The sequence below is a fragment of the Engraulis encrasicolus genome, chromosome 3, assembly GCF_034702125.1.
Source record: "Engraulis encrasicolus isolate BLACKSEA-1 chromosome 3, IST_EnEncr_1.0, whole genome shotgun sequence".
In the NCBI taxonomy this organism is placed as follows: domain Eukaryota; kingdom Metazoa; phylum Chordata; class Actinopteri; order Clupeiformes; family Engraulidae; genus Engraulis; species Engraulis encrasicolus.
This window is the reverse complement of record NC_085859.1, coordinates 52,301,360-52,313,859: the sequence shown is the minus strand read 5'-3', so window position 1 is coordinate 52,313,859 and position 12,500 is coordinate 52,301,360. Positions and strand designations below refer to the sequence as shown.

Below are 12,500 nucleotides of genomic sequence, written 5' to 3'. Positions count from 1 at the left end.
GTAAAATGTGGGCTGTTATTCAATATCTAGGGGCTTGGGGGCCCCAAGCGGTTGCCTGCCTTGCCTGGTGGCAAGATGCACCTCTGCCTACACGGTATGTGATTTGATATAATAAAATACTTTGTAGAAGACAGATAGAGTGTGCCGTCTGTGTCTATTATTGGACAATTGAAAGTGAAAGAATATAGCCTACAGTAGGATGGTCAGCGTATAGTGCTCTCCTTTACTACTTCAGCACTATATTTTGCATCTGCTCTTGTTGTTCTGCATATTTCCTGTGAACTTTGTACTGTATCTGCTAGTGATGTTGGCTATGATTATGTCCTCTAGTGTAAGTCGCTTTGGTTAAAAAGTTTCAGCCAAATCCAATGTAATGTAACAATAGTATGTGAGTGTACCCGACTCATTGTATGACTGTAAGGTATAGTAACATACAATGAGGTAATGGGTGCAGTGCAGTTGACTGTGTAGTGAAGAGTTTTGTTGCAAAACGGTGTATTCATCATTTTTGACTTTCACATTTTATTATTTGTAAATGACTGTTCAGAAGTCCTATCATCAATTCTTGCCATTCAAATATTTTGAGAACATACTTTTTAAAACTACATAAAACGCTTTTTGCAAGGCAATGCAAGGGAATGCCCAATACAAAAAAAATGTAAATTTCCCAAAATTCTCCAAAATGGACACACAACCTTTTGCAATGAAACTCTTCATGTGTTTTCATGTATTTCGTCAGAGTAACGGAGGTGTGTGACTCACATGCGATGCGGACGTGAGCCTTGCGGCTCTTGGTGGTTCCGGCCGAGCTCCAGGCTACACATTGGCACCAGTAGTCCTCCGGCCCAAACAGTTCCTCCACCTGCTGCCGAGAGATCTCGATGCTGGCCTCCCGCACCACCAGACCTGCGGAGAAGAGAGGAGACAGAGAGGAGACAGAGGTTAATATATACAAATGATTTCAGAAGTTAAAGATACGAAAATTAGAGAGTGGGAGCAATATCTCGATGCTGGCCTCCCGCACAATCAGACCTCTGGAAAGGAGAGGAGACTCAGGCTAGCCCTGTAAAACACGACCCCTGTTGTAATTTAGCTTAAGTTACCGGAATAGCGATGACCACAGGCCCCGGGAACTGTCATAGTAGTGTAGTTCTAGGGTTATGAAGTGTTTTCAACGACTACTACAGTGTTCCACTGGTGGAACAACATACATTATAAGGCTACTATCTGCAAACTAAAAGATCTCTGCAGTTGATTTGTGTTAGAGAGGGGAGGGAAGGGAAAGAGGTAGATATCTAATCACACATTAGAGAGGGGGGGGGGGTATAGAAAGAGTGGTAGACATCTTGATAAGCATGGATGTGGATCAAAGTGCAACAACATGGCTTCCAGCCTTATTCGAGAACATCAATGGGTTGAGATCCTAAACATTAAAGTTCTTAGCCAGTTAGCACCTCCCGTTTAGTTGGTTGGGAATTTACAGTAAATGTACAGTCCAATTACATTTCAAGTACATCAATGATTGTCTATACTGTTGCAACTATTATTCCGGGCAATGGGCAGCTAAAAAGCACAGCTCATCCTGGGGAGGAGGAGCAGGAACAAGCAGAAAAGTGGTGCAGTCTGGAGGATCTGCTAAAAACACACCTCGGTGCAGAGGTGGCAATTGCCTGAACCACATCCATCGTGATTCGTATCACACCATCCACACACACACACACGCACACACGCATGCACGCACGCACGCACGCTCTCTCTCTCACACACACACACACACACACACATTGAACATGTTAAAAACAAATACCATCACAACGTCAGCAGTGAATCTGTTGCGATATGTTCTGGCACAAATATAGCAAATATTGCACTCTGCTACCTTGCAACCTGCAGGAGTTGACACAATGTTTTGACATGTTATTTTTACATTGCAAGCCAGCAACCTGTCTTGTCTTTTTGCTACTTTCTCTCTCTACCATACTGCTGCCTATTACGGAAGCTGGGAGCAGCTGTCTATGGCATGGTTGAGTATCAAAGTGTCCGTTTTTTTTATTCCTTCCTTCCTGTGTGTGTGTGTGTGTGGGTTTTCATCTGTGTGTGTGTGTGTGTGTGTGGTGTGTGTCCTCACAAGACAACACACAATCAATTTCATATTCAGTGAAAAGAAAAGAAAAAGAAAAAGAAACCTTGACCACCAAGACAGTGAAAGGTCCTCGCCGAATGGAATTACCCATCTATAGAAACATAAATAAGCCCAAAGTATTACTCTGTCGAGCAGGAAGAGGCAGATAGCTACAAGCAGCACGCCTGGCAACACAGTCAGGTCAGGGTGAGAGATCGAAGTGAAAAACAATCCCTCCTTCAATTCCACCATTCAATTCACGCTCACTCCCACTTTGTGTGTGCGTGTGTGTGTGTGTGTGTGTGTGTGTGTGTGTGTGTGTGGGGGGGGGGTGTCTTTGTGTACAGGTATGTTCCTTTTGTGCGTGTGTGGGTGGATGTTCTTAAGAGAGTGCAGGCATCTCGAACTCTTGTTGTGTTTTGTTTCCGACCTCTTGTATAGTCTTCTCTTTTCAAACAAAACCTGAATGAATAAAAAAAGGAGCTTGTTGGAATAGTGGATGTGATGTGTGGATGCGGTGACGTCGCAGGTTGTTGCAGGTCGCGGGGTGAAGTGCTCGCTGGTGTGTTCTCTAGCTGTTGTGTCGGGGTCAGGCGGTTTACATGTGGCCCCTTGCTGTATGTAGCAACATAGCCAGCAGCAGGCAGCCTCCAGTGAGAGGAGCCGGGGTGCACTGTAGCTTAGCAAGGGAGCTCATGCAACATTTAAAACAACGGCTGCCTTCAAGCGAAGCCACCTCATCCGAGAAGAAGAGAGTGAGAGGGAGAGACGAAGAGAGAGAGAGAGAGAGATGGGGAAATGGAGAGAGTGAGGATGAGGAGAGGGTTCAGAGAGATGGAGAGAGATGGAGAGAGAGAGAGAGAGAGAGAGAGAGAGAGAGAGAGAGAGAGAGAGAGAGAGAGAGAGAGAGAGAGAGAGAGAGAGAGAGAGAGAGAGAACATGGGGAAATGGAGAGAGTGAGGGTGAGGAGAGGGTTGAGAGAGATGGAGAGAGATGGAGAGATGGAGATGGACAAATTGAATATGAAGAGAAAGAAAGTTGGAGGAAGAGAGAAGAAGAGAGAGAGGGCGAGAGGCAAATGGGGTGGGTGGAATGACAGAGACAGACAGACTCAGAGAGAGAGAGAGAGAGAGAGAGAGAGAGAGAGAGAGAGAGAGAGAGAGAGAGAACAGGATTGTAACATACTGCTGCTGCTGCTGCCACTTGCGAGGTGAACCCTCTGCAGTGTTGCAAATAATCTCACTACTTCCTTTTAATAACAATAAAACAGTGACGGCAGGGGAAAGACAGAGGCTACGAGGACGCCAATGTGGCTAGTCACAAAGAGAAAAGACAGACATTGGGCTTGAGAAGAGACAACGTCCCTTAAGATGTTACTTGAAGACTGAGACTCACTCACACTCACAGAGAAAATCAATGGCTGTGTCAAGAGAAGAAAAATGAAAGGAGAGAGAGAGAGAGAGGGCGAGAGGCAAATGTTTAATTTAACACAATTATTTTACTTGTTTCATTTTAATATTTACATTAGTTTAATGAAAGACATTTGTTATTGTTTTTCATTCCTTTTCCTTTAAAAAAAAAAAATAATAATAATACAATTTTTTTATATATATATATATATGTATATATATTGTTTTTCTTCTGTATCAGCTTTAGCAACAATGATTGCATCATTCATGCTAATAAAGCTTTGTTTGATTTGATTTGATTTGATTTGATTGAGAGAGAGAGAGAGAGAGAGAGAGAGAGAGAGGGAGAGAGGGAGAGGGAGAGGGAGAGAGATAGACAGAGAGAGAGAGAGAGAGAGCATAACAGTGAGACACAAGAGACAGTCACAGTACAGTGCTATCTGCAGCGACTGCATGGCTCCAGTCGAAAAATCATTATCTCTCCAGTTTGTTCAGGAGGATGAGGATGAAAGCACAAGAGACTGAAAGAGAAAGAGGGAGCTTAAAAATGATTTAAAAATGCTTTTATTTTAACACCGCTTACTCATAGTACATTCTCACAATACATGGGGAAATGGAGAGAGTGAGGATGAGGAGAGGGTTGAGAGAGATGGAGAGAGATGGAGAGAGGGGTGGGTGGAATGGGGTGGGTGGAATGACAGAGACAGAAAGACTGACAGAGAGAGAGAGAGAGAGAGAGAGAGAGAGAGAGAGAGAGAGAGAGAGAGAGAGAGACCAAGGCAGAGACAGAGACAGAGATAGAGATAGAGACAGAGAGAAAGAGAAAGAGAAACAGAGAGAGTTTGACTTTGTCATTGAGCCATATTTTTCAAAAAAGTATGCCCTTCCACTCACAGAATCCCACAATTGAACCCCATAGCTGCTTGAGAGGACACAATACCATTTGAAAACTAAAAAAACCTTTAGATGATGATAAAACCACTGAGGAATATACAGAAGATATGCAGTCGGGTTTAAATACACGAAAACTTCAAAACTCATGGGCCCATGTGATGACAAGTCATCTGAGGATACCAAGTAAACATGTACCATAGTAAATATTGGAAATGGCTCTTCCCCAGATCCATACACCAGCGAGGCAGGAAATGGATACGTGTAAAAGTATACTCCTCTAACTCTAGACAAGTGAATCAATAACTCAAATGACCTCAGGAAATATAAATAATTATAATGAATAATAAATTAAACACACTCCTATTGTTTTTTTCCAACTTCTCTATTTTTTTTAAGACTGTGAGAATACTTTTGGAAGGGGGGGACACATCAGGGGGGGTAGAATTGAGTAGGAATAATGAAAAATTAAACGTGTATTCTCCTTTCTCTATTCTGATACATCAAGCCAGCGATTCATCTACACAGCAACTCAGCATACACAGACTAAGCTCCACTCAGGGAGGGCTGACTGTGTTTGAACAAGCCAGTAACAGAGAACGAGAGAGAGAGAGAGAGAGAGGGGGGGTGTGTGAAAAAGATGAGTGAGGCGAAGATGAAGGCATGAGTGGATGGATGTGGAGGACGAACGGCAGGGAAGAGGGAGTCGGAAGATAGAGAGATGCTGTCTGTTTGTGAAAACGATCCTTTGGGGTGGGGTGGGAAGGAACCGATAAACTAGGAGGTCTCTCCAGGTTCACTCTTGTGGGGAGCTCTGGCTAAGATAAAACAAATAAATAAATAAATAAGAAAAAAATGGCAAACAAACTATAAACGTGCTGGGGAAAAGGAGAGAGAGAATCAGGGAGAGCGCTGAGGAAGGAGAAGCAGAGGGAGAGATGAATTGCGGTAGATTTCCAAAGAACCCAGTGAGCAGGCAGCTGCATGCACTCGGAACCAGAAGCCCCTTCTAGCCCACACCTAATATGAGACAGGGGAGGAAAAACTGTGGAGGACGAGTATAAGTGTGGAGTGGGAAAGGAGTGAGGACGAGAGCAGAAAAGAACAGAAAAGTCAAGAAAAGAGCAGAAGAAAGGACTGAAGAGGAGAGGAGTGAGGCGGAGTGAAGCGGAAAGTGAACTGAAGTGAAAACTTGAGAAAAGAGAGAGGAGAGAGAAGAGGAGAGAGAGTGAGAGAGATGAAATAAGAGCGGAGTGGAGAAGAGAGGAATGAGGAGAGAAGAGAAGCATAGAGACGAGAGGAGATGAGGAGAGGGAGGAGCAGGAGGAGTTTGTTCACTCGTGTCAATGCCAAAAGTAACATGTCGTAAAACACAGCAAAGATGTCATGGTGGATGGGCAAACGGGGTGGGTGGAATTACAGAGACAGATAGGGAGAGAGAGAGAGAGAGAGAGAGAGAGAGAGAGAGAGAGAGAGAGAGAGAGAGAGAGAGAGAGAGAGAGAGCAGAGAGCAGAGAGAGAGAGAGCAGAGAGAGAGGCAGACGCAGAGGAGAATGAGGGGAGGGATGAAAACACAATACAGAGCACCAAAATAGAGAGAGAGAGAGCACAGTACAGCGCCACACAGTCACTCCAAAGGGCCTGGCTACCTGCAACACAAAATGTAATTGATCATCTCGAGCTCCCAGCCCGCTAAGCTCCACTGCCTCTTCCATTTGTTTCTTTTTTTTCTTCTTCTCCTTTTCTATTCTTTTCTTTTCCACGTGGTATGTGTGTTCGGGGGTGGTGGGCACAAACAGTGAAAGCTTTGTGAATGTCATGTACGAGAGAGAGAGACGGGGGAGGGCGAGAGACAGACAGATAGTCAGACAGACAGAAACTGGGAGGCAGATGATCAGAAAGGAGAGGGGGAGATGGAGAGAGAGAACAAGTGTGTGTGTGTGTGTGTGTGTGTGTGTGTGTGTGTGTGTGTGTGTGTGTGTGTGTGTGTGTGTGTGTGTGTGTGTGTGTGTGTGTGTGTGTGTGTGTGTGAGAGAGAGAGAGAGAGAGAGAGAGAGAGAGAGAGAGAGAGAGAGAGTGGGAGTGGATGAGTGATAGGGGGAAGGAAGGATAGAAATAGAGGGGGAGAAAGAGAGATAAAGAGACAGAAGGGGAGAGACAGGGTGAGGATGAAAGGCAGGGAAATAAATAGAGACAGATAAATATAGAGAAGCAGAGAAACAGAGAAATAGGGAAATTAAGAAAGACAGAGACATTGGAAAGAGGAGAGACAGAGTGGGGTACGGATGGATGGGGAGAGAGAAAAAAAACAAGAAAAGGGATAGAGATGGAGGCAAGGTGGAAAAACAACAGAAAAGGACAGAGTGAGAGACAGAGAGAGAGACGGAGCATGAGAGGAACAGATAGATAGAAGAGAAAGAGAGACGCAGAGGAGAGAGAGAGAGATACAGAGAGAGATTTACAGGGAGGAGAAGAGAGGAATAAAAAGAGAAAGGCACAGAGAGGGAAGTGGAGGGAGGAGAACAGAGGGATAAGGAGAGAGAGAGAGAGAGAGAGAGAGAGAGAGAGAGAGAGAGAGAAAGAGAGAGAGAGAGAGAGAGAGAGAGAGAGAGAGAGAGAGAGAGAGAGAGAGAGAGAGGGAGTTTAGTGGGCAGAGATCAGCACCTCGACACGGTTCCGGTTCCTCAATCCATGATGACTCACGCGCCTGCAGGAAGCCCCGCGGCCAATCAGAACGAGGCACTGCTCACTGACACAGAACGGAATTGACCTCATTTAAGAACCATCAGGACCATTAATAATTGAGGGCTTGTGATTCACACAACAATGACAAGTTTGTGCCATTGCGACAGAGAGCGAGAGAAGGAGGCAATGAACTATGAACTACTGTGTGCAGGTGGAAAAAGAAAGGGATGGGAGAAGGTATGAACTTTAAAGGTGGAGAGAGAAGAAGAGAGAGATGGAGAGAGGGGAGGAAGATACAGAGACATACAGAGAGAGAGAGAGAGAGAGAGAGAGAGAGAGAGAGAGAGAGAGAGAGAGAGAGAGAGAGAGAGAGAGAGAGAGAGAGAGAGACAGGCAGACAGACAGACAGACAGACAGACAGACAGACAGACAGACAGACAGACAGGAAGATAAGGACAGGAGAAAACGAAAGAAGGGAGAAATAGAGAAATGTTCATTGCATTTCATTTCATTTGTTCTTTAAAGATATGTGCAGTGTACATAGAGGCACACAGGTAGAGGGATGGGAGGATTATGAGGGAGTAGAGCTTGCCTGACATAGAGCGAAAGAAAGAGAGATAGAGCAAGAGAAAGATGCAGAAATAGAAAACGGGAGGGAAGGGTAAAAAAGACTGAAGAGATCAAAGGAAGAGAGAGAGAGAAAATAATGAAAGAAAATCAATCTTGGGTTTGACTGTGACGAGAAACACAGAGCAAAAACAAATCACCACAAGCAGCAGAAACCCGTCAGCGCGCTCTTAAGTCATAACGCAAGTCGCACATCCACGCACAATTCCCTTTGATGAATGTGGCCATAAAACAGACAAGACCGTCCTAATATATATAACATTACACAACGTGTCCCAGCACAGGGGACTTGGAAATCTCTCTCTCTCTCTCTCTCTCTCTCTCTCTCTCTCTCTCTCTCTCTCTCTCTCTCTCTCTCTCATTCTCTCTCTCTCTCTCTCTCTCTCTCGCTCTCTCTCTCTCTCTCACGCACTGGCACCATGCCTCTCTCTCAGGCAGCCAGCCTCTCCTCCTCCAGCTCAGATGGGTCCTCTAGAGGAACAATAGTAATTTATAGCACACTTCATCAACTGCAGACATTTAGCAATGATTAAGTATTTAAAATGGAGTTCACAGAGGGTGATTAACATCAAGGAGGCATCTGCTTCCCCCGTTTCGCTTCGTAGTGGTGGGTGACTGTGCAGTGCAGAGCTGCGCTGGCTTCTGGGTATGCCTTGCCTCGTCTTCGTGGTGGGTGGCTGATCTAGCTGAGAGATTTGGAACAGTCCACACACAGTGCTTCTCACCTCTTTTGACAACAACAGGAAGAGAGAAGGGGGACACAGCGGAGGAGAGAGGGATGGAAGGAGTATGAACTAAGTAGAGAGAGAGAGAGAGAGAGAGAGAGAGAGAGAGAGAGAGAGAGAGAGAGAGAGAGAGAGAGAGAGAGAGAGAGAGAGAGAGAGAGAGGCAGAGACAGAGACAGAGACAGAGACAGAGACTGACCAACAGACAGACAGACAGACAGAGACGTAGAAATAAAAAATGGGTTAGGAAAGAAAGACTAAAGTCACCTCTGTTGATAACAACTAGTAAAGTCAAACATGGATATTGGAAGTGAAGAGCTGTGTTGCCATTGACACGCCACCACACAGGTCAGCCGATATCCACCTCTCTGGCTTACACAACACCAATACATGGCTGTGATGAATTGGAACAGGTGCAGCAGGATGGGGTTAACGGAAGGTACGGGCAGCAGGGAGGGGGTTATTGGGAGTGGTTGGGGCAGGAAGGAGGGGTGGTTGGGTTATTGGGAGCGGTTGGGGCAGAGAGGAGGGCTGGTTGGGTTATTGGGAGGGGTTGGGGCAGGAAGGAGGGGTGGTTGGGTTATTGGGAGCGGTTGGGGCAGAGAGGAGGGCTGGTTGGGTTATTGGGCGATGTGAGCATACAGATATGGGGTCGTTGCATGGAGGAGTGGGGGTAGGAGGGAGGGGTGGTGTGGTATGGGGGAAAAGGCGGGTTGTTGGGGGATTGGGAAATGTGAGGGAACTGAGACAGGGCGGTTGGAAGGTATTGGGGGCAGGAAGGAGAGGTTGATGGGAAGTGGTGGGGAAGAAGAATGGTCCGTGGGAGATATGGGAGAAGAAGATAATGTTATGGGGGTGATGGGGGAGAAGGAAAAGAGCACATGTTTCGGGGCAGTGTGGCGACAGGGGAGGCGGGTGTTAGGAAGGGCTGGTGAAAGCGAGTGGTACGGTACGTGAGAGTCTGAGAAAAGGGAGTTGGAGAAAGAGAGAGGTGTGGGGGAGCGAAGCAAGTGAGGGTTGCTGGGAGATGTGGGTTAGGATAGGCGAGTGCAAAGGTATTTATAAGCATAGAAGTGGTATGGGGGTACGACACATGGGGGGGCGGCGGGGGGGGCAAGGAGTATGATGCACAAGAAGATGTTTGGGGTTGGGTTAGAGATGGGTCAAAAACATCCAACCGTCGCCTGACCTTGCTCAGTGGCGGATTAACGTGGACAAGGGGAGGGAGAGGGACGTGAAACGGAGATCAAAGCTTCCCATCCCACTGACCTGACCTGTCTTCGCCACCCCACCTACACAGAGAGCGCAGGAGCAAGGAGCGCCACGCTATCCACAATTTAGATATGGCATGGTGCACTCTGTGTGTGTACGCATGACCTTTGCGTGAGAGAAGGACATGGCCACCTCCCCTACCTGTCTTCGTACTTTTGACTTAAAAAGTTCAAGACTTCAGCACACGAGGATGCAGATTTGCATTCATTTGATCGTCCTGAGTTGCAAGGAAGGCCATGAAAGAGAATTTGTAAGAAACAGTAGCATACAGTACACTCAATGCTGCAGTTGCGGCAGGGTTTAGAATGTATTTCTGCCTACATTTGAAACGGTGCGCTTGCATGCTGTCATTACTTTTCGATACGGTTGAAAGGGTGCAGTGCGTTTGCATGCCATCATTACTGCAGACTTTGCCATATGTCTTGCGTCCGTTTGAAATGCTAGCTAGCTCCCGCTGTGATGTTTCGACACCGTTCAGTGCTGAAGCGACTGGGTGCCTGTCATGAGTGGTGTGATGGATGCCTCCAGTCCGTTGCCGCCTGCTGCGGTCCAATCTCAAGACTCGTCCCAGCTGAAACCCGAGGAATCTGCCAGTGACAGTCCGCTGGGAGAGCCCGTTGGGAAGAGCCACCACTGCACCACTGCGGAACAGGATTGGTCACCGTTTTTTTATGATATTTCATAAAATCCTATTTTAGGATTTGATTACTTTTGCATGTGTCATATACAGTAAGAAAGTTCTCAAACACATTCCGCGCACAATATTTATGTCGCAGTATATGAACTATGTATGTGTGCCTTACTTATTTATATATGAGGAAAATGAGGAATGTGCCACTTTTATAACATGTAAAATATAAGAAATGCATAGTCCATACATTAATCATTTTCTGAGTGTTATTTTTGAATAGATCTTCTCCCTATGGCTTGCCAAGGCTCAGGATTGGTAGCCTCACCGAGGCCTCGGATTGGGTACTCCACTGGGACAACCCCCAATGTCAAAGCTGGGGATTGGTTGATCTGCCGGGATGGCCATCCATGCCAAGGCATAGGATTGTAGGATTGGTTACTCAAGTGGCACAGCTACGACTGCCAAGACCCACGATTGGTTACTCCGGCGGGATAGCCTCCATTGGGGCCTGGGATTGGCTACAGAGCAGGAAATCCATTTAGAGCGTGCAAAAGCTAATGAGCCTGGCTTGGAATGCCCCGGCTATAAGCAAAGCTTTCTTTTATAGTGTCTTTCTTTTTTTCTTCGGCTCCCTCTTTCTCTTTCAGTCTCTTGTGCTTTCATCCTCATCCTCCTGAACAAACTGGAGAGATAATGATTTTTCGACTGGAGCCATGCAGTCGCTGCAGATAGCACTGTACTGTGACTGTCTCTTGTGTCTCACTGTTATGCTCTCTCTCTCTCTCTCTCTCTTTCTCTCTCTCTCTCTCTCTCTCTCTCTCTCTCTCTCTCTCTCTCTCTCTCTCTTGTAAGCTAAGGCAAGACCTTCTCTTTTTGCACCCACCACACATTATGATGGTCCACACCACGGCTAATCTACTTTTGTCTCTCTCAGGGACGGAAAGAAAGAAAGAAGAAGAAAGAGTCAGTTTGGCAGCGAAAGAGTATAACCATAATGGTGTCTGCCTAACCATGTCTGTCTGTCTGTCTGTCTGTCTGTCTGTCTGTGTGTGTGTGTGTGTGTGTGTGTGTGTGTGTGTGTGTGTGTGTGTGTGTGTGTGTGTGTGTGTGTGTGTGTGTGTCTGTAAAATGAGAGAAAAAAAGATGGGAAATCTATGAGTGAGAGAGAGAGAGAGAGAGAGAGAGAGAGAGAGAGAGAGAGAGAGAGAGAGAGAGAGAGAGAGAGGGAGAGGGAGGCATAAAACGAGAGATGGATAGAGAGAGAAGGAGTGAACTCATGTTTGTGAGAGGGAGAGAGAGACAGAAACGTGTGTGACAGAGAGGGTGTAGCTGAGAATCAGGATCAGATCAGTTTTCCATCCTCTCAAATAGCTATTGACCGCCGCAGCCTGCCTGCCCTTATCTGTTGGCTGCTCTTTCAGACCCCGACTGCTGCTGAAGGAGGAGGGCGGGGGAAAGTGGAGGATGTGGAGGGAGAGAGGGAGAGAGGTATGTGGAGGGAGAGAGAGGGAAGGAGGGAGAGAGGGAAGGGCAGTAGAAGAGTAGGGAGGGAGGGAGAGAGGGAGGGAGGCAGGGAACGAGAAGGGGAGTGGGAAAGAAGAAGGGAGCGAGAGAGGGGAAAGAGAAGAGGAGAGGAAGAGAGAGGTGACGTGTAAGGGAAGGAGGGAGGTGAGAGAGGGAGGAAGAGAGGGGCAAGCGGAGGAAGGTTAGGAGGAACAGGAGGAAGAGGAGAGTGGATTGGAGGAGGAAGAGAGAAGGAGAAACAGAGTGCAAGACAAAAGAGAAGAGAATGAGGAGAAGTGGGTGTTTTAGAGAAAAAGAGAGAGTAGTGTTTGCATCTCTGCTGGGCTCTGCGTGTGAATGGCACCACCAGAAGCATTGAGTGTCATTCCTATACTTTTCATGCATGCTTGCACACACACACACACATGCATGCAGACACACGCACACGCACACGCACACGCAAACGCACACGCACACGCAAACGCACACGCACACACACACACACACACACGCACACACAATGATAAGTTATTCGATATAGAAATTGTGGACCAGTGACAACCGTCACCGCATATCCTGCCGTTATATTTGTCAAGGTGACACAAGGCAGGACACTCCCTTGTAGACAGGAAAGT

General features: G+C 46.6%; 1 protein-coding gene across 2 annotated transcripts in view; it reads right to left on the bottom strand.

The window, feature by feature from the left end:
- unc5ca (unc-5 netrin receptor Ca) overlaps positions 1-12,500 on the bottom strand; it is a 349,959-nt gene that overhangs the window by 157,400 nt on the left and 180,059 nt on the right. For both annotated transcript variants that reach the window (XM_063195683.1, XM_063195682.1), the window contains exon 3: positions 763-906. In XM_063195683.1, coding sequence (XP_063051753.1) covers positions 763-906 — 144 coding nt within the window. The remainder of the gene's footprint in view (positions 1-762; positions 907-12,500) is intronic.